General features: G+C 39.9%; 1 protein-coding gene across 1 annotated transcript in view; it reads left to right on the top strand.

The window, feature by feature from the left end:
- Positions 1–1,747: 1,747 nt before the first annotated feature.
- DYTN (dystrotelin) overlaps positions 1,748–23,084 on the top strand; it is a 52,777-nt gene continuing 31,440 nt past the window's right edge. The window contains exons 1-8 of the mRNA XM_010802287.3: positions 1,748–1,957; positions 4,785–4,986; positions 6,866–6,951; positions 7,475–7,575; positions 13,091–13,162; positions 13,418–13,581; positions 20,006–20,117; positions 21,520–21,668. Coding sequence (XP_010800589.2) covers positions 1,858–1,957; positions 4,785–4,986; positions 6,866–6,951; positions 7,475–7,575; positions 13,091–13,162; positions 13,418–13,581; positions 20,006–20,117; positions 21,520–21,668 — 986 coding nt within the window. The 5' untranslated portion in view covers positions 1,748–1,857. The remainder of the gene's footprint in view (positions 1,958–4,784; positions 4,987–6,865; positions 6,952–7,474; positions 7,576–13,090; positions 13,163–13,417; positions 13,582–20,005; positions 20,118–21,519; positions 21,669–23,084) is intronic.

Below are 23,084 nucleotides of genomic sequence, written 5' to 3'. Positions count from 1 at the left end.
TTAGCAGAAGGAAGAGAGATAATTATCTCTATTTTCTTATTTAAATCATGCAAATACCCCAGGAGGAATGTAATGTGATCCCTATTAATCTGATGAATACACTGAAGATAAAAGTAGTTTCCCCAAAGGAAAAAGGAAAGAATGGACCTAGATATGGTTCCAGCACTTTCTCTTCTCTACACTGTGAAAGGGGGGAATACATACTCAGTGCCTGGTAAGTGCTCAGAAATGCTAGCCACTATTGTAGTGATGTTGGTGATGGTAAAAGAAGGTATATTAATAATTCTTTTCTGATTATAAAGTAACGTGCTCTTCACCAAAAATTTAGGTAATATTGACAAGTAGGAAGAAAATAACCAAGAATTCTAGCATTCAAAGATATACACTGTTAACAATTTTGATGAATGCCACTAGCAATTAAGCTCCTCGGGGCAAGAATTTTTATCTATTACGTTAACTGCTGTATTTCAAGAGCCTGGACTCCTGCCAGGGTCATATAGCAAGAACTTGATAAAAATCTGCTAAATGAAGGGATGGATAGATTTTCAGTCATTTTCATAGATGCATTAATGTGTGTGTACATATGAGTAGAATATGTTAACAATTTATATTCTACAGATAGTTTTTTGTCTTATTGTTTTGTTTCGCACGGTCATTTTGTTTTTATATAAAAAGCGGATAGCTTCATAGAGGAGTCCTCGTTGGCGGACTGCTTACTTAGTGTAGGGGGCTCAGAGGATGCTCTCTAGTGCCACCTGCAGGCTAGGACAGTGTTGCTGTTTACGTCGCTAAATTGACCCTATGGACTATAGCCTACTAGGCTCCTCTGTCCTTGGGATTTCCCAGGCAAGCATACTGGAGTGGGTTGCCATGCCCTTTTCCAGGGGATCTTCCTGACCCAGTAATCGAATCCATGTCTCTTATTTCTCTTGCATTGGCAGGAGGGTTCTTTACCGCTAGCACCACCTGGGAAACTTTTTTTTTTTGACCGCACCTCATAACTTATTGGAGAAGGAAATGGCAACCCACTCCAGTACTCTTGCCTGGAAAATTCCATGGATGGAGGAGCCTGGTGTACTACTGTCCATGGGGTCGCAAAGAGTCAGACACAACTAAGCGATTTCACTTTCTTTTCTTTCATAACTTATGGGATCTTAGTTCCCTGACCTGGAATCGAACCTGGGCCATCGGCAGTGAAAGCACAGAGCCATAACCACTGGACCACCAGAGAATTCAAGGACACTGTAGTACATTATTATTTGCTCCCAGGTAGGAAAGAGCAATGGGCCTCCCTGATGGCTCAGCACTAAAGAATCTGCCTGTAATGCAGGAGCTGCAGAAGACGTGAGTTCAATCTCTGGGTGGGGAAAATCCCCTGGAGGAGGGCATGGCAACCCACTCCAGTATTCTTACCTAGAGAATCCCATGGACAGAGGAGGCTGGTGGGTTACAGTCCACAGGGTCGCAAAGAGTCGGACATGACTAAAGCGACTTAGTACTAGTACTAGACTTTCCTCACCTGCAAAATAAAGTAAGGCTACTTGGCTTTCTTGGCTTTCCAGGTGACTCAGTGGTAAAGAATCTCGGCTCACTTGGCTTTCCAGGTGGCTCAGTGGTAAAGAATCTGCCTTCCAATGCAGGAGATATGAGTTCAATTCCTGGGTAGGAAAGACGCCCTGTAAAAGAAAATGGCAACCCATTCCAGTATTCTTGCCTGGGAAAATTCCATGAACACAGGAGCCTGGGGGACAGGGGGTGCAGTCCACAAAGAGTCAGATACGACTTAGTGACTAAGCAGCATAATGTGCTTGCTCAGATTTCCTTACAAGATTTATCTAATGGGAGAGTCCTTTATCTATGATATTTCATGTTTTCTTTACAGATGCTCTTAATAGTATTGAGAATTCCACTTACAGAACAGCCTTCAAATTACGATCAGTGCAAACCCTGTGCCAATGTAAGTACAGGCTTTCTTGAAACATTGAAATAACCTGACCCTACTGCATAAAGTAAAATGCACAGAGAACCGAAAACTCCCCCATGTGAGTGACTGCTGAATCCAGAAGGTTGGACCTGTGCATGTACCCCACTTGTAACAGAGAAGATGAAGTGGGTAAGATACTCCTGTGTACTCAGTCCACATGCAGCTTTGCTAATTGTTTATGGACGAGAATTTTAATTCTTAAAAAAAATTTTCCTACTTTGTTTCTGGAATTATTATTTTTTGTTTGTTTGTTTATTTTTCAGGATACCATTACTGATGCAAAATAAAATAACAAGATAAGTTAGTTTAATCTAACTTGTAGATTCAAATATAAACATTTCTAAATTCCCCCTACCACTTAATATTTGCATTTTGAAGCTGTTCCCCCTCTTTCTGAACCTGCAAAAGTAAGTTTTGATGAATAATCCTCAGGCCATAAAGTTTAAAAATTTCTTGAGAATTTTCTTAACTGCTCTTTTGCATTAAATTTTATCTGATTGAATGCCACTGTTTTTTCTCCTATATGGTTATAACTAGGCAAAATATGGTAAAATATAGTAATATGTTTATCCTGTAAGAATTCTCCAAAACAAAATGACTTGTGTCCTGACTATGAAAAACAATAGGCATTCAGCATATCTAAATTATTGATTTCTAATAAGTTTTATATAGCATTTAAAAATCATGTGAAATGATTTATGACATTTATTACAGCAGATCTAAATGAAATTTTTAACATATATATATACACATGTATATATAAAGGTTGAAATTTTTTTATCTATTACTTTCTGCCTAATAGGTTAGATAGACTAGTGGTTTCCAAATTGCTTCACAGCGTAGACATGGGTGTGAAGTAGGATAAGAAAGCGTCAGCCAGGCAGGAAAAGGAAGTACAGGCAAGCCAAGAAAACCCAAAAGACAACCCAAAAGTTGTTCCTACACCAGAACAATTCTGTTTTTCTCTATCTTTCATACTGCACTTATGTGAAAGAATCCCTTTGAAGAAGGGATTCTTGGCCTAAAAATTTTTTATTCATGGATATAGACCAATCACTAATTCCAGAAATTCACACAAAAAAGAATACACTCAAAAAAATTCACCCTCAATTATACTGTTTTCCTGGAGAATGTCTCCTAGTAAAGATAGTTAGCAGCCAATGTTATATGAGCCTCCATCATTAATGCCTATAATTGATGCAATGTAATTTGAGGATGTACCTTTTTGAACTTTTATTATACCTGGCATCAAAAACAGTGAATATAAATAATACTCATGGGAAATAGTAACAGTACACACAGGGAGAAGTTGGAAATTTCTACCTATAGAAGATAGCCACACAAAAACTGGAAAACAAAAAGAAAAGTCCCAGACACCAAGATAAAGCATATCGTGAGCTCCAGGCAGCAGGATCTGGGGAGCTAGAGAGCATTGCTACACAAATCTGGTGGTGAGATTAATGGACACCACTGTTATCTGTTTTGCTGTAGTATAGAACTCTCAGCAGAAGACACAGCATCCTGTGTACAGCAGGCCAGGCCGAGGTGATAGGTTTTGCGATTGAATAATAATAAAAGAGTTTGCAGCCTCCACCACCTGCAGCCAGGTTTTTATTAAAATCACATCCCCAAACCTACCCCCTCACTTCCTTAGACTCTCCCCTTAAAAGTGGTATCAGAGAACAAATAAAAAATTTTATTATATTTGCTAGATTTCTCATCTGTGAGGTTGATTTACGAAGTAGACAGAAACACGGGGTTTATCACTGCACAAGCTGAAGCATTTTAAATGCCAGCAGCTCTTGGTGCCACTGACATCCCCATCTCTCAGATGGCACGAGTGGGTGTTTATTCATTTTGTCTGTCATTCTCCATCTGCAAGAAACCATAGGGTTGATTCTATTTCATTCTCCCTTATCTTCATTGCCTTGTAACATTTTTAGGAGAATGTGATAAAAAAGATATGTAAGAAATAAACCATTATTTTTTGTAAGCAACTTTGGTTTTATTAAGTGCCTTCCAGGATAGTAATACTGACAGGGCCAAGATCAAAAAAATAAATATTACTAAGGCAAGGGTGAGACCTAAAGAGTCTGATAATTCAGCAACTGTTCTCTTATAAAGATCACTGGGCTTTTAAAGTAACGCAATTGTGTTTTAACATACAATATTCCTTCTTGAGCTAGGCTATGCACCAGGAAAAAAAGTTATGTAAACATGCATGGTGAATTTGCTCAATCGACTTAATAAAGAGTATAAAAAATGTTTCCCCCAAGTTTTCACCAGTATTCTAATTTCCTCAGAAAGCTGTTTTCAAGTTTTTCACTTCTTTACCTTTTAATTTCCTACTTTAAAGTCACATCTTAGAGGTTATACTGGGAATAATATTCTAACTTTCCTTCACTAACAAACGCACTTTTCCAAAATCAAATCAACTGTCAGAATAGGAATGCCTGAATTATGTACAAGATGGTGGCTTAGATGGTGAAGAATCTGCCTGCAATGTAGGAAACCGAGGTTCAATCCCTGGGTCGAAAAGATCTGGAGAAGGAAACGCATTCCAGTATTCTTGCCTGGAGAATCCCATGGAGGGAGGAGTGTGGCAGGCTTAGTCCAGGGGGTCACAAAGAGTCAAACACAACTAAGCAACTAATACACTGTATCCAAATTGTGGTCATATGTAACTCTCTTAAAAAATAGCTGCCATTAAAAAAATGTCTTATAGACTAGATGATGTTTACTTTTTTGAAGCCTTTTGTTCCCATCACAGATGATGCAGTGTTTCCTTTGCTTCCTGCAGTGGACTTGATTGGCAGTTCTCTGATTCAGCATGTCCTACGACATCAGAGTCTCTGGGAGGCAGGAGAAAGCACCCTCTCCGTTCAGCAGCTTTTTCAGGCTCTGCAGGAGATGTTCCAGAAAGTCAGAGTGGAAAAACCAGGACAGATGCACCCCAGGGCTTCAGAACTCACTCTGAGCCTTCTCACTACAATGTATGACAGGTGAGGATGAAGAGCTCAAGCTGTGACCTAATAGGGGGTATGCAGTTGCCTCTGGTCATTGACAAACTAAGGATGTCTAATATTTGCTCAGGGTTTGAGGTCTAAGAAAGCTTCTTTGTTTGTTTTCCTCAAATGTATTACTCATTCAGAAGGGGAACAAAGAAGTACATGCTTATCAACCTCACTAACATAAATGATTCATGCAAAGCAATAAGAAGGAAAATCCACATTTTCATACAAACTTCATTTCCACTCTAGAGAAGCATACACACCTTTTTCTAGGGCAATTACGCATCTATAGATACTGAAAATTACACTTTTTCTTGTTCAGTCTCTAAGTCATGTCTGACACTTTGCGACCCCATGGACTGCAGCATGCCAGGCTTCCCTGTCCTTCATTATCTCCTGGAACTTGCTTGAACTGATGTCCATTGAGTCAGTGATGCCATCCAACCATCTCATCCTCTTTCACTCCCTTCTCCTCTTGCCTTCAATCTTTCCCAACATGAGTCCCCAGTAATTTATTTCTTTGTTTATTTCTTTATAACCATTCATCAGTTTCTGTTTGTGGGATAAGCTTGAATAACCTGTGCATAAATGGCTGACCTCTTGTCTTAGTCTGTTTGGGTTGCTATACAAAAATACCATAGACCAGGTGACTTAACAGACATCTGTTTCTCACAGTTCTGGAGACTAGGAAGTCCAAGATCAAAGGCAGCTGCAGACGCTTGGGTCTGGTGAGAAACCACTTCCAAGCACTCAGAGATCCATCTTCTGGCTGTGTCTTCACATAGTGGAAGAGAGTGAAAGAGCTTTCTGGGGTCTTTTTTGTAGTAACAGTAATCTAGTTCATGAGAGTCCCACCTTTGTGACCTAGTCATCTCCCCATATCCTACCTCTAAATAGTCTCTCACTGGGAGCTAGGATTTCAACATATGACTTGGAAGGTACATAAACATTTCCACCTTATCAAAGGCTTGATTATGCATGCTCTGGAGTCAGTGGTGTTGTGTGTGTGTGTGTGTGTGTTTCACTGAACTCGAGTTTATCACTTTTTTTGCTCCACTTCAGCTGTGTTTATCTTATGTGGTCTTGACCCAGTTGGCTTCGTCTTGTAGAACGGACTTTTAAAAACTCGCAGTGAATATAAAACATCTGGAAAGTGCAGGAAAGAGTAAGGAAGAAGCAATATCACCCCCAAAGCCTGCATCCTAGAGACAAGGACAGTTTAACCATTTGGCAAATTCCTTACTAGTTTATTGTTTATTTTTTGTCCTGCAAACAATATATAAATATGTTCTCAGGTGATTTTTTTTCTTGATTTCAGCCTCCTTAAGCATTAAGCTTTTGGCTGTCCTTTCTATATTCAACGCCTGCCTCTAACAACCCACTTGCCTTTGATACATTGTTCTGTAGCTTTCCTAACTGCATAGCTGGTGAGCACAGCCAGATGAGGCTCTAGGTAGTGACCTGAGAAGAAGCAGATTTTTTTAACATACAGATTTGCTCATTCTGCCTGCCCTTTGGTCCGTGTCTCTGTTGTTTGGTTTCTGGACCTGTGAACCCTAAAGACAATGAGACCACGTGGTCCAGGAAGAGAGGGCGCACCCCTGGGTCCCCAGTGCCTAGGGTAGTACTTTGTATCGAGAAAGCACCCAATAAATATTTGTTGAACACATGAATGAAGAAATCATGAAGGATGAAATATTTCTATTCAGTTATTTGTCCTGTCAAATTCTAGATATGGGAAAACAGACCATGAAGAGCGTGAACTTGTTACATGATGTCAGAAATGTTCATTCATAGTCATGGTTTTTATAAGAATAACCCTGCCTTTCCCATTCTTGCCTCTGTTGTTTTTTTTGTTGTTGCCATGCAGCACAGGAACGGGTTTTATCAAGCTTGCACCTGCAGCAGCTGCTCTGATCACCCTCTCAGGGGACAGTCCTCTGACAAAATACACAGGTAACGTAAGTAGGGGTTTAGAGTGTCTGAAGTGTGGTGACCACCAGACCTCTCCAACACGTGACCTTCTTCACTCACTCCTGTATCCCCACTACCACACAGCTCTGGTTCAGCATGTACCCAGCAAAACTTAGAATTTTCCAAAATGTTGATCTGTGTGTTCTAACTATTCATAATTTGTTATATTTATTTGTATAGAGATTATTCAGACACCAGTAGTTCTTATTCTCTTAAGGCAGTCCCTACTCCCATCACCATTCACCAAACTCATGGTGTTTGTCATCAATGTGCTCAATTATCAAAAATTAGAAAAAAAATAGAAATGTGAGTGGCTCTTCACTACTTTTCAAGTTACTTAGTTTGGGAAGCTTTCAAAATAGCAAGCGGATAATCAAGAATTATAACTTTCTCCTCTTTCCCTCTTTAAACCCGCAAATTAAGTGTTTAGGATTCAAAGCACATGCTCTTCAAAGATATATGCAAGTATTCAATTAAAGGTTTCTCTTCCCCCTTATATGTCTAGCTCTTTTTCAGCTCTATGCAGAAAATAACAGGGGAGGTCATGATTTGGGAGCACGCATGACTCGAAGGGTTTTGAGAAACCTACTAACAGATCTACAACAGGTAAACCTCTAATGCTCAAGAGTTCTAAATGTGTTCCAGTTATATTTGTCATATTAATTATTAAAGGGTCTTATTCTTTACAGTGTCGATTCTATCTTGATATAGTTCTCCAAGCAATCTTTCTCTTCTCTAGCCATTGGTAATATCTGAGTATAGTCTGACCTATTGCAATTATTTCCTAACTGGTTTGCCCAACTCAAGCCTCTCCTTTCTCCAATTCTTCCTCCACACAGCAGCCAATGACTCTTCCAAATGTCAATGTAAGTGTCTAAAATTCCTCATTGGCTATTTCTATCTATAGAATAAAACCTAAACTCCTTAGTATCACAAACAAAGCTTTCTCCAATCTTCTACTTTCAAAAAGAGGTAAAATCATGATACTTATACATATTTAAAATTAATGCAAACAAATAAATATTTGTAACTCAAAGTGAAGAAATATAAAAATTTATTCAGTTTTTTATTTATTAACTATAAGAGGGCTCCAGTAAGATGTCACAACAAGTTGAAAGAAATAACTAAAGAACAGACAAACTGATAGATTAAGAATGTTGTAATGAATTTGCAGGTGGACCCAAGAGTGGCTTGGGTAGGGGTGGGAGTTGTTGCTCAACCACGAGAGAATTCATTTTGCATGTCCATAAATAGAAACTATTTGCACTGTGATCAGTTGTCAACAAATTGACATTAATCTCTATAAAATTATAAGGGAGCCTGATCAAAGAGAGTGATGCACATCTCTATAGGTTCAGATAATCCCCAATGAAAAGCTATCCAGTGGTTTCCTTTGTGTATTCCACAGTGTTTTAATTTTTGCTTATACTCCTTCCAGCTTTGTCTGTCCTGCATATCAAAATCCTTGCTGTACCTGACACGGTCCACTCCTGGCTTGTGCAGGAACATCTGTCCACAACACCACTGCCTCTCCTTTACTTGACAAATACTGTTTGTCTTTCAGGTTACTCAAAATATTAGTCACCTCATCCCTGAAAACTTCTTAAACTCCTTGTAAATAACTTTGTTATAGCACTTGTCAAATTTTATTGCAGTCATGTCTTAGATATGTGATTTTCCCACTAGGCTGCTTCTCAAAGGCAACGATTATATCTCAGTGATCTTTATGTCTCCAATAGCTTGAAAAGTGCTTGATACTAAAGTCTTCATGTGTGCATGCGTTATGTGCTAAGTCATGTCTGACTCTTTGCAATCCAGTGGACAGTAGCCCACCAGGCTCTTCTGTCCAAGGGATTTTCCAGATAAGATTATTGGAGTGGGTTGCCATGCCCTCATCCAGGGGATCTTCCTGACCCAGGGATAGAACCTGCATCTCCTGCAGCTTCTGCATTGCAGGCAGATTCTTTACCGATGAGCCACCAGGGAAGCCTACTAAGGCTTTAACAAGTGCTTAATGAACACATAGATGAAATGCAGCCCTGAATACTCAATAGTTGATTTCCATCATTTTCTATGCTTTAAGAATTAAAAAGAATATATTTGAATCAGTTCTAATGAGGTGGATGAAACTGGAACCTATTATACAGAGTGAAGTAAGCCAGAAATAAAAACACCAATACAGTATACTAACACATATATATGGAATTTAGAAAGATGGTAATAATAACCCTGTATGCGAGACAGCAAAAGAGACGCAGATGTATAGAACAGTCTTTTGGACTCTGTGGGAGAGGGAGAGGGTGGGATGATTTGGGAGAATGGCATCGAAACGTATGTTTCAATGATATGTATAATATCATATAAGAAATGAATTGCCAGTCCAGGTTCGATGCAGGATACAGGATGCTTGAGGCTGGTGCACTGGGATGACCCAGAGGGATGGTACAGGGAGGGAGGTGGGAGGGGGGTTCAGGATGGGGAACATGTGTATACCCGTGGCAGATTTATGTTGATGTATGGCAAAACCAATACAATATTGTAATTAGCCTCCAATTAAAATAAATAAATTTAAATTTAAAAAGAAGAATGTGCAAATATAACATTGTTTTCATCCAATTAATAAGGAATCTAACCTCCTTAATGTAAATATGCTTCTTAATTGTAAAAAATGATGTAACCAAGCAAGATCTTCTGCAAATGAGTTATGTAGGCTCTGGATTATTTTGTGTACAAGTGATTACTGTCTCTGTATCTTTTATCCCTGCTTTAAGGATGCCTCTGGTATTCTTCAAGCCCCAGTAAAATTCTTGAACTAGGTTTTCTGCACTGTGAAACTATAGTAATTTTCTGTCATTTCCCCCCTGGTTCTGGACTGTAGGGAAGAAAAAAAATCTTTTTCCCTTACCCATCTTAAGTTCTGTAAATTAGGGCCCTGTAAATTAGACTTGTAAAAGAATTAACAAGAGAAAAACAAACCAAAGTTTATTCATGTGTATGGTGCATGGGAACACCCAGTGATGAGTAACTCAAAGAAGTAGATAAAACTCAGGCTTGTAAGCTATTTTACGGTAAACAAAGGAAAAGGGACTCTGGGCTTCTAGGTTGGGGAGGCAAGTTTATGAGAAGATGATCAGGAAATAGATCATCTATGGTGAACCAGGGTTGTTTAGTAGGGTTTGTTATGCACATTTAAGTCTGTGATTTCTCCCCTAACAAGGGTTGTTAAGAGTCCTCTTCCTGGTAGGTAGAGGGAGACACTATTGGTAAAAATAAATTTACTGTATAAATGTAAGTTACCTTTACAAAAGGAAAACCTGTGTCCTATTTTTAGTGCTTTTTCTGCCACTATTGGCTCTCAATGACTTTTAGTTCAAAATAATACATATGCCAAGGAGGTATATTTGGGGCTGGCATATTCTGGTACCCTGGAGAACCAAAGATGCTGAACCGGGGATTATTACGGTAAGAGTGAGAGGTGGGTAAGGAGAAAGATTATCAGACAAGGAATATGATTTAGGAAAACCTACCCAAATTACCTTTGCAGGAATTTCCCTGGTGGTCCAGTGGTTAAGACTACACTTCCACTACAAGAGGGATGGGTTTGATCTCTGGTCGGGAATATCCTGCATGCCTGGCATGCACTGCAGGCCATGCAGTGCTGCCGAAAAATAAAATTAAATAAATAAAATATAATTACTTTTCCCGAAAAAAATAAAAATTAAAAAAGTTACCCTTGCTTTGATTTGGTCTTAATATTAAGAGTTTATGTTCATACTGATTGCAATAATTAGTATTTAATTTATTGTGTAAATTTTAAACAACGTTTAAGATACTCATATTTCTTAAGTGGAACAATGATCTTTTTTTCATTTCTAAGGTTCAAATCTCAGATGTAGTTTTCAAAGAGCTCTTCTGGTGGTTGCCCCAGCACATGGATCCTGTCACCAGTTTTCTGCTGACTCTCAGGCATGTCTTAAGAAGCTACTGCCTCAACAATCCCCGCATCTGCCCATCCATTTATGCAATCAGTCTAGTTAGACTGAAGTGGTGAAATGGATGTGATGAAACAAGATGGACGGAGGGGCATCTTCCTTCTGAAATCCTACACCACTTCCTCACTAGTACAGCTGGCCCCAGGCTGGCTCCCCACCCAAGAGGCCCTAAAAATCTGCCCTTGTTTCAGGCTCAACCAAGGTCAACGAGCTGCTGAAATGGCAGCTCCTGCAGGGCTGTCTCCCCCTCATGCATCAGTAGGCTCCTGAGAAAGCTGTTAGGAAGGTGGAGATTTGCATAGCAAATTATCATCCCATTGACTTCCATTAAGAACACCGAGATGGGTTCCCATCGAGAATTCCAGGCCCCTCTGTGTGATCCCACCCCCTCCCCCCGAGAACCCTAATTATCATTTCAAGTGGTGTTCTGCCTATACTGCAGGCCCTCTAGCCAGATTTAATTCTTCCTTAGATTATCTGCAAGAAATTAGTCAAATGGGCACAAAATCTTTGTGCACACACTTAAGAGCCAAAAATGTAGGTTAAAACCCACAACAGAAGTGAATTTTCTTTTGACTCATATCAGAATCCCAGAACTGGCTAGTGAATCCTATCTGATTCAATTTCCTTACCATACAAATGAGGCTAAAGCCCTTTCCCAGGGCTCAAGATATCATCCAAATAAGTGGTTCAGTTAGTTCATCAGCATTCACAGGCCAAAGTAGGGGTAATGAGTTATTTTTTCAGATAAAAGCCAAATAACACATCATGTTTAGTTCAGCTGGTGATGGGGTTATTATTAATTTAAAGTACAAGCCATCTTGTCACAATTACACAAATGTTTGTTGACTTCTGCCTGGCTAATTGTCAGCAAAGTGGTTCTAAGTGCCACTTTCCTGATTAGAAGAATGTTTATTCGAGTTGATGGACTCAGCAGGGGGGTCTTTGAAATTACTTCTGAGCTTGGGAGCAATGCCTGCTGACAATCTGTGCTGTAGAAGGCATCAGACATGAAATTAGGACACGTGACCAAATGGGCATAAATGGAGGTGACAGGTACATGTATCTGTGCATATAGTTAATGTCAGGGCGAGTCCCTGGCCATCTCAGCAGTCACAGGGGGTTCTCAGTCCCTTAGTTAAACTCCTTAATGTGACTGAGTGAAAGATAGAAACCACTGAGTGAGGTAGTGTTAAATCAAGCCATTGGAATACAAATCAGGTCCAGGTGTGACAAAGCTTTGGGAGAACCCCTCAACAGAGTAAAGAGTCTTGGAGGGAGATCTCACGTGTATAGTAATTCTCATCTATTTTGTTTGTTTTACCTTGAGCAAAATATCAGATCTCAATTATTTCTTGTTGTAAACAAGGATAATAACTGCCCTGCCTCGAAAATTGGCATTTATTAAAATAAGATGATGTGTGTTTGAAAAGGTTTTTCTTAAAACTGCCCTGAACTTTAAATGATATCATTGTTATATGTAATTGGTAGGTGAACAAAGGCAAGTTCAGTTCTGTCACTCAGTCGTGTCCGATTCTTTGAGGCCCCATGGATTACAGCACGCCAGGCCTCCCTGGCCATCACCAACTTCCAGAGTTTACTCAAACTCATGTCCATTAAGTCGGTGATGCCATCCAACCATCTCATCCTCTGTCGTCCCCTTCTCCCGCCTTCAATCTTTCCCAGCATCAGGGTCTTTTCCAATGAATCAGTCCTTCGCATCAGGTAGCCAAAGGATTGGAGTTTCAGCTTCAGCATCAGTCCTTCCAATTAATATTCAGGATTGATTTCCTTTAGGATGGACTGGTTGGATCTCTTTGCAGTCCAAGGGCAAAGAAAGGTTAAATAATTTAACTGGGGTCACAAGAGAAACATGGAAGCCCTCCCTGTATTGCCCTCATTGCCAGAACTTCTTACTCTTCTCGTCCCAGCCCCACTTCTCCCCACTTGTTCACTCTTTGTCTCTATTCATATACTGCACAAAATCCACACATGTCTTATTTGCCTAATTGAAACAGCTCATCCAGCCTCATACACCAGTTAGGTGTGACTCTTTGGTCAGAAGTGCCACTGCTCGGGTGTGGCCACCATTTCTTAATCACTGACACAGGGTTTCTTGCCTCTTGTAGATTCCAACTGTTGTTGGGGAAAGTCGTGCTCTGTGCTCTGTGGAGAGTGCTACACGCAGCTGTTTCCAAGGGGTGAGTGCCACGCACATGTCCTTGGGAACTGGGGGCAGACACAGCTGCTGACCCATTTCAATCACAGACCTACTACTCCACAGGCATCCCAGACAGCCTAATTCAGGAGGTAGACTTGCCCCACCTTTGCATGAGATAAGCTTCAGCAGAGTCAACAGAAACAGAGCCAGAAGAGAAGATGAAAATACATTTTCATCTCTACAAGAGACTGCAGTCATGCTTGGAAACATATTTGACTGTGCCACTGTTTTTCAGGTGTTGAGCCCAGTAATCAAAGAAGAGAAATTCCTGTCTTGGTTGCAGTCTGAGCCTCCCATCCTCTTATGGATCCCAACCTGCTATCGACTGTCAGCCACTGAAATGGCCACTCACCCTGTTCGGTGTAGAATCTGCAGGAACTTTCCCATCACAGGACTGAGGTACAGTCACTCATCACTGTTACACAGACCATCACTCTCCAAATGGATCTAGAGTTGGAGCTTCTTCTCCCCAGATTCTTTTGGTTGTACTATTCACACTTTCAGAACTCAGCTGATTTGGCGGGGGGTGGGGGGGGTGGGGAATAATAATTTCCTGTATGAGTGATCCTGCTTATATTTTATTTTACCTTCTATAATTAATGGAATATTAAGTTCTAGTAACACATACTCAGACCGGTAGATATTTTTATTCCTTAAGGGGAAATTTCTTTGTCTTTTGTTACCAAAACTCTTTTAAATATTTTGTAGTTAACCATAACAATAACAACAGTTTACATTTTTTGTTCTTTAAAAATATTTTTGAAGTATAATTGATTTACAGTGTTGTGTTAATTTCTGCTGTACAGCAAAGTGGTTCAGTTATACATACAAGCATTCTTTTCCATTATGGATTATCATAGGATATTGACTATGATTCCCTGTACGATAGGACCTTGTTAACATTTGTTAAATGCTGAACAAATATTAGGTTGTGTGGTTCACATGGATCATTTGTGTAAAGCATTATAACTCCATATACAAAATGGTGTTATCATGCCTAATGGTGGTATTATTATTATTTAGCAGAGATGCTAAATAACCTGAGCTTAAGCTCACGTGGTTAGCAAGTGGCTGAGGCTGTGGACTGAATGCAGAGCCCCTGCTCTGCAACCGTGATGCTCTGCTGCCTCCTCGTGGAGGCGACTGAGAACATGCCTTGAAACCAAAACAAATGAGGCTTTATAGGAGCTGCTCATGCCAGAGCTTCTCTTTTCCTGGAGGAAAAGGCAGATTTGAAAGCTAGGTTTGGACACAAGAAATTCAGATCTTTCCATGGCTTTTAGATGACACTCAAAATCCCATCTTAGGAAAAGGGTGTTGTAGGTTTCCTCTAAATAAAACAATAAAGAAGTAAAATTTGTGTTATTATTAAAGATGGGGAGGAGAGAAGGAAGCCAGCAAGTGGGGGCCAGGCAAGTGGGTGACCATCACCATGGTGGGTGAACCCAGGTGTAACAGGGGCTAGTGATGTGGTGAAACTGACGAGCTAGGACAACCTGGGAACTCAAAACTGGTTAAAAAAGGGGGTATGCGCAGAAGGGGCAGGAGAAGTGACATAAAATAGGTCTGATATAAAATAAGTCTGTTGAGCTCACTAAGAACTGGAAATCAGGTTTTCATTTTGCTGAGAAAGTGAATTGATTTTGCAGAGAATTCTGAGGACACAATGAAATTTCATTCACAGAAACTTCACAAATAACACAAGTTGAAACAATAAAACATACCAATGGCCCCAACTGCTGGTAACCAGGCAAGCTACACCAAAGAAATATCCACACTACAATGAAAAGTAAACTCTTTTTTAAATTGGGCAGTGGGAAAACATTAATATGATTTTCTATATTACAAGTATATCATAATCATTTACTCAATACACAAGTATTACATAGCAGTTACACTGTATCCTGTACTGGGCCAGACACAGAATTCGTTTTTGCAGTTACATAAAATACAAATTTAACATTGATGTATTTTTTTCAAAATCATTATAACATAATAACATTATAACATAAAGCAGGTATTATTATTTTTATTTTATCAAGGACTCTTAGTTTGTGAATGACTTGCTCAGGTCACTCAAAAAAAAAAAAAAAAGATAGCAAAAGCATAGGGCCAAATATGCCATATTGTAAGTTTTAGGTTGTGTCCCTACCTGCTAAGAGTAAGATTAAACTTCTTCTTAGAAACACCTCTGTGTGGCCCATCTTTTGTCCTAGAAATCTAAGGCAATGTATAGTTCTCATACATGCAGACAGCTGAGTCATCTGGGCATGACCATGAGCTTCTCCAGACCACAGTTTCTTTGTAAGCAAGAGAAGGATGGGTGAATCAAAGTACGACTTAGGCTTCTCTTAGCTGTAACCATCTGAGCTTATTAGAAAGTGCTTGAATACGTTATAGGTCTGACCTTAAACCTGTGCTTTTGGCTCTCAGAAAACCACAGCTATAGCATCAAGGCTTTTACTTTGATTGAGTGTCATAAAGTCATCTTAGAGCAGAAGTGTTCATAGATCTGGAGGTAGCAAGAGGAGGGCAAGACTTGGCCTCCTAAAGTCAGAGAGAAAGACCAGAGATTGTTCCTAAGCTGAGGGTCCAAGTTTAGCAGGATGTGTCACACTTAGACTCCTGAAGAGCATGTAATTTTGAAATGAGATTAGGGGGAAATAACGGGGTTCTTTGTGAGTAAAAGCATCAACAACAGACCAGCTTGTTATCCACACTGCACCCGCTCTCATGCCTCTGTCGGTAGTTTCAGAGCATGGAGGAGCAAAGCCAAGGTTAGGGTCACCATATTGTCCTAAGGAACTAACTGCAACCATGCCATAAAGCCAAATAAAGCAGCCAGTAAAGATGGCTCATCACATCATCTTATTAAAAAAATGCTTCATGTTATACACTTCACGTCTCCCTGAGTATGCATGTTGAATAATTTTCAAAGTTGTGTAAAACTTTACAAAGGCCTTGGCTTCCCTGGTGGCTCAGATGGTAAAGCGTCTGCCTGCAATGCGGGAGACCCGGGTTCAATTCCTGGGTCGGGAAGATCCCCTGAAGAAGAAAATAGCAACCCATTCCGGTACTCTAGCCTGGAAAATTCCATGGACTGAGGAGCCCGGCAGGCTACAGTCCATGGGGTTGCAAAGAGTTGGACATGACTGAGTGACTTCACACTCTTACAAGGCCTAGTGGTCAGGATTTACTAGCCCCATTTTCCTCCTTGAAGAAACAAAGGCATTCATTTAACTCAATCAATAAATGTTCATTGAAAACCTACCATGTACCAGGTATCTTCAAAACCATGAACTTAAGTTTCTGTTTCAAGGTCCTCTAGTAATGGTGGCATGTGACTCTAAGTCAGGTTTCCTGCCTTTGTATTCTATTTTATATATACATTTGGTGGGGTTTGGTGATTTAGTTGCTAAGTTGTATCTGACTCTGTGTGACCCCATGGACTGTAGCCCACCAGGCTCCTCTGTCCATGGGGTTCTCCAGGCAAGAATACTGGAGTGGGTTGCCATTTCCTTATTCAGGGGATCTTCCCAACCCAGAAATCGAACCCGGGTATCCTTCACCTGCAGGCAGATTCTGTACCAACTGAGCTATAAGGGAAACCCTTATATATACGTGTATTTATTTATTGTTTACTTACTTGATTTAACCAGGTCTTAGTTTCAGCACGCTCGATCTTTTAGTTGCAGCATGTGATCTCATAATTGTGGCACTTGGGATCTAGTTCCCTGACCAGGGATCAAACCCAGGCCTCCTCCATTGGGAGTGTGGGGTCTTAACCACAGGACCACCAGGGAAGTCTCCTCTGGGTGGTCTGTTACATAGGTTAAAATAGCTGGCTCTCCATTCGGATGGTATCCCTGGCCTCAAAGCCCAATTAAACCATTACCAAGTCATCGTGTAACTTTGTGCGTTTGCTTAAGATCTCTTTGAGTTTTAAGAATTGATTTAAAGAAATCGGTTTCTTCAAATGAGGGTAACAATAAGAATGCCTTCCCTTAAAGAACTTTCATGGGGATTAACTATGTCAATGCATGTCCCTTGCCTGCTGCATAGTGAGGGCTCAAAAATGTTTTCTGTGCTACTATGATAGCCCTTCAACACTCTATTAATACCCCACTGTGAGTCTAGGTGTCAGGGACAGCAGTGAACAAGGGCCGTGAGAGTTGGTCTCATGGCACTTGAATTCTCCTGCTTTACCTTCCAATGACTTTGGTCAAAAGCCCTTCTGCCATCTGGCCTCAGGAACTTTCCAACCTTTTATTCCTCTGTTCTTCAGAGTTATCTGTAGGTCTGATAGATGTGACAAGCTCTAAACCCTTCTTCACCCCAGTCTGCATTACCTATACTTCCTCTTCTTTCTACCTGGGATTTCCTTCACCTTAATCTCCCACCCAGCATTCTACACCCAGCATGAGCCTCACTTCTTCCATAAAAAGTAATCAGGTCATCCCACCCCCAGGTGTCTTCGCCTCTCTCTCCTACTGCATTTATTTTCCATGCCTCTCACTCTGCACTTCATCACACAGTACTTAATCTTGCTAGTTAGTGTACCTCAAGTTTCCCTATCATGTCTTTGCATCAAGATACAAAACTTGAAGAGTATAGGAATCTTGTCATAGTTTTACTTTTGTAAATTTGGAAACAGGAATTGAAAACTTAAATGCTTTCTGGGGCGAGACAAGTATATAAATGAGGGGAAGAGGCTAGGGAGGAACTGTCCTAAAGGAATAGCTGCCACCTTGCCCTCGCTCATTGTTGCCACTGATGGGGAAGACCCGACTTTATGTCACAGAAACTGTAGTTGAATATCAGTTAAAATATCAGGGGAAAAGGTATAGATAAAGAAGGGAACCCTCCTACACTGTAGGTGGGAATGTAAATTGATATAACCATCATAGAGAACAGTATGGAGGTTTTGTAAAAAAACAAAAATAGAGCTACCATATGACCCTGCAATCCCAGTCCTGAGGACATATCTGGAGAAAAACAAGTTCCAAAAGAATACACGCACCCCAGTGTTCTTTGCAACACTGTTTACAATAGCCAAGACATGGAAGCAACCTAAACATCCATTCACAGAGGAATGGATAGAGATGTTTTGTGTGTGTATATATATAATGGAATATTATATATATATATTCCATATATAATGGAATATTACTCAGCCATTAAAAAGAATGAAATTATGCCATTTGCAACAACATGGATGTACCTAGAGATTGTCATACTGAGTGAAGTAAGTCAGATAGAGGAGAAATATTGTATGACATCCCTTACATGCAGAATCTAAAAAGAAATGATACAAATGAGAATCCCATGGACAGAGGAGCCTGGCAGGCTACAGTCCATGGGGTCACAAAGAGTTGGACACAACTGAGCAACTTTCACTTTTGGGAGATACATGTACACACTACTATATATAAAATGGATAACCAACAAGGGCCTACTATATAGCACAGGGAACTCTGCCCAATGTTATGTGGCAGCCTGGATGGGAGGGGAGTTTGGGAGAGAATGGATACATGTATGTGTATTTCTGACTCGTTATGCTGTCCACCTGAAACAATCACAACATTGTTAATTATCTATCAGTTCAGTTCAGTTCAATTCAGTCGCTCAGTTGTGTCCGACTCTTTGTGATCCCATGAATCACAGCACGCCAGGCCTCCCTGTCCATCACCAACTCCTAGAGTTCACCCAAACTCACATGCTTCAAGTTGGTGATGCCATCCAGCCATCTCATCCTCTGTTGTCCCCTTTTTCTCCTGCCCGCAATCCCTCCCAGCATCAGAGTCTTTTCCGATGAGTCAACTCTTCGCATGAGGTGGCCAAAGTACTGGAGTTTCGGAAAAAGTATAGATCCCTGATATTTTACAAACGGTATGATCCTATTCATCCTTGAAAGTTACTAATTCTTGACTGTGTGGTCTCACCAGCAAAGCCCCCAAAAAGCACACCATTTTCCCTGAGTGCCTAGAGACACCCTTCCTTAGCAGAATGTCTCAATGTCTCCTCTCCTCTGACAGGCGATTTAAGTAACTGTTCGTAATAGAGTCTGCAGTGCTGATGTGTTAACAAACTTGGCTGTGTTTGTCACTCAGTCTTGGCTGTTAGAGAAGGAAATGGCAACCCACTCCAGCACCCTTGCCTGGAAATCCCATGGACGGAGGAGCCTGGCAGGCTACAGTCCATGGGGTCGCAAAGAGCTGGACACGACTGAGCGTCTTCCCTTGGACTTGGACCTTGGCTGATGAGGAACTCCCGCTCTTCACTGTATTCCTTCCTATGTACAAATTTCTAAAAAATGACACATTTATTTTAGATTCTTTTATCTATGATTTTATTTTTCCCAATACTACATAGGAACGCAGGTCCAATATCATCACATCTCACAAATTCTCAAGAGAATTTAGAATTCTAACTTTTTGGAAATCTTCCAGGTTTCTGTATGTTGGCAATTGCATTGAAATTACTCAAACACTTTGTGCAGCTACCCAAAATGTGGCCGCAAACTTCATAGTGTATCCTAAGGGTTGTTGCACACAGTCCCATGCATATAAAAGACACTTGGTATTTTTTGGTGGGAGAGAGGATAAATCAGGCCTCTTTACTATAGTTCGTTGACAAAATTATATTTATTTAATGTCATATTATAAAAATGACAAAATAAATGATAAAAAGAAGATCTAGCTGTATACTCACTCAATAGCTCAGATACCTCTTATTTATCTTAGGCTGCTCCTTCTTCTGAATAATATTTTCTTTGCTCACCTATTAATAGTGATGTAAGTCACACTTCCACTTTAATTGACAGATACCGCTGTCTGAAGTGTCTCAACTTTGACATCTGCCAAGCGTGTTTCTTATCTAGTTTTCAGGGCGAGTCCCACCAGAAGTCTCATCCCGTGGTTGAGAACTGCATCCAGGTAACGTCTAACGCAATGTACCAAACTATTCATAAGTCTTATCTGTGAGAGCTAAAGCAATGAAAAAAACGTTCCCATCAGGAAGACCACAGATTCTACTCCTTTCATACATTACAATATTTAAGATTAAAGAAGTGGCAAGCTCAACCTTATATATCTCTCAATATACATATACTTTACACTGTAGATTTTAATAAAACGTTTTGGAGACGATAGACCAGAGTCTAATCTGAAGCCACTGACTGGGTACTATGTGCAAGAAAATATCTGAGGAGTAAGAGGGGAGAGGCATTGGAAATGGATACTGATTAAAAATTTAAAAACTCTGGTTTGGTTAAAAAAAAAAAATGATGCAATGAGGCCTCTAGCTGCTATTGCATTTCAGGAGAAGTTTTCTTTTTTAACATGTCTTTTCCTCAGCACTAAAATTCAAGTATATTTCCCTTAGTAAAAATAAAAGAGAAAGATTACTATCTCAGTTTTGACTGGAGCCAGTATAAAACTAGATTTTATAGCTGACTTTCAAAAAAATTTTAAAGACAACTATAAATATGCAGGAAGAGAATTCAGCTCATGATAATAACAAAGAGAAATGCGATACTTTTAAGGCAGAGAGCATTTAAGATTTTCCGGAAATCGCTTAGTAGAAATCAGTTTCTCCATGCGGTTGGCGTTGCTCTCAAATTCCAAATAGTAAAAGGTGTTGACTAATTACCTTTACTGTGGACAATTTTCCCTCATGATCTCTTTACCATGTATGGCCCACAAAAGTCAAGTGCCTCAATCTTGCCAAATAATTTTCAGAGGATATTGCTTTACTAAACTTCATTAACTCGGATTCTCAGGTTTATTAGTGTAAGATCCTCCCGCCTGGGGAAAAATAGGTCTTATCGATGTTAGACTGACACCATGTGGTCATTTTGTTATTACACTTTAGATTTTAAGAGTTGAACATTTTAAAACTTCTCATTGTTTCCTTTTGGCTTACACGTGGGGTCCATGGATGGACTTCAGGTGGCCTGTGAATCCACTGAACTTTTATGGAAAATTAAATTTATGGACATTTTTCTGGAAATAAATTTCCAAAGAAACCCTCCAATTAGCATCCATAGACTTAGTTCTCTTTCACATCCTCTTTTAGTTTTAGAATTCCACATTCCAGAAGAGAAGTTATTGTGGAAGTTAGCGGGTATTTAATTTAGAAATGGATAGTGTATGTATGTGAATAGAGAGAGAATGTGAAGAAGTTCAGATAGGATGGAAGTAAGATGATTTTTCTGTGGACATAAAAGTGAGTGAAATAATTTCAGACACTGTTATGGCAGCCAGTCCACCCAAGTAAGGAAAGAAGACCACGGTAAGGCTGATCTGATGCCCTTTGTGCTGTTGACCATTCCAGCAGATGTCAGCAAAGGATGATACAAGACTCGTCCTCAGGACCCCCAGAAACAATCTGCTCCAAGGGCGCTGTAGGAGGAAAGAAGCTTCGAGAAGGCAATGGCTCCTGGACAAGGTGAATCCAAAGGATATGGCTAGCCATGCACAGGCCAGGTGAGTGGATTCCTGCAGGGTGGCAACCCGAAGCCTGGTACTGGGGTTATGCAGCCAGCCCAGGGAATCTGCAGCAGGAGAAGGGGTAAGATGCTGTTCCCCTCTAGAAACAACCTTTAATTTAAGTAGAACAAGAGACAACACTACCTTTAAGTGGCCCATCCCATCATTTAGTTATCCCAACTAAAGACCCCAGACAGACACAGATTTTTTTTTTAACCTTATAATTTTTTTTTAATTTAAATTTATTTATTTTAATTGGAGGCTAATTACTTTACAATATTGCATTGGTTCTGCCACACATCAGCAGGAGACTTTTAATATTAGAGGATTTGAATAACTTTCTCCAACATCTTTCTTTTTCATTGGTTTACTTTGGAAAGCCTAATTCAGAATTAATATTTTATGTTAAAAAAGGAAAAGAAAGACACATTCCATCACTCACAACCATATGCTGTTCACATTTCAGTATTACTAAGTCAGGAATTATGCTGTGGATACAGATTTTCATTCTTTTTTCCGTTTACATTAAATGGAGAGCATTTGTCCCGTCATTGGTGCTAGTGGTAAAGAACCTGCCGGCCAATGCGGGAGGCAAAAGAGAGGTAGGTTCAATCTCTGGGTCAGGAAGATCCCCAGAAGTAGGAAATGACAACCCACTCCAGTATTCTTGCCTTGAGAACCCCATGGACAGAGGAGCCTGGTGGGCTATAGTCTATGGGGTCACAGAGTCATACAAAACTGAAGCAACTTAGCATGTAGCTTCCAAAATATCATTTCAATGACCTCACTCACATCGTTATAAAGAAGTGCCATAATTTAGAAGTAATCCCTTAACATTTTGATTCTTTTCAAATTTTGCCCCTCACTAAAATTCTGTAGTCAACATCCCTCTATGTGCATTTTCCTATATGTTTAATATTTCATTAAGTAAAACAATTGCATTAAAAGTTGTGAATTTTGTTAATCCTCAAAATTCAGAATGCCAATCTGTGTTCCAAAGGGTTACTCAAAGGACACCCATCACCCTGGTAACTGAGATCGTCCATCACACACCTGAGTACCAGCCTAAAGACGACCTTTTAAAAATCATCATGACCTTAAAGTTTGAAGTCACTATTTCTTTATAATTTGAAAATTTAAATTTCAAGAAAAAGGCACTGTTTCCATGGGCTTATGATCATCAAACTTTTGGGAGGAAAACAGCCAGGATAATCCATGCACTCTTATTTTATCTATCAGAAGTGTAAAAATAGATCACTTTAATCAAATTGATATTCAATTGTTAATTTCTTCTGTAATTCTCTAAACTTTTCTCAGACATCTATCAGCATATTTCCATTTCAATCCTAGACCCTATTTCTGTGGTCACTTTATATTTTGGTGTAATTTAATATATTTTTATAGCTCTTTGAA

This window comes from Bos taurus, chromosome 2 (genome assembly GCF_002263795.3).
Source record: "Bos taurus isolate L1 Dominette 01449 registration number 42190680 breed Hereford chromosome 2, ARS-UCD2.0, whole genome shotgun sequence".
In the NCBI taxonomy this organism is placed as follows: Eukaryota; Metazoa; Chordata; class Mammalia; order Artiodactyla; family Bovidae; genus Bos; species Bos taurus.
This window is presented reverse-complemented; position numbering and strand designations above follow the sequence as displayed.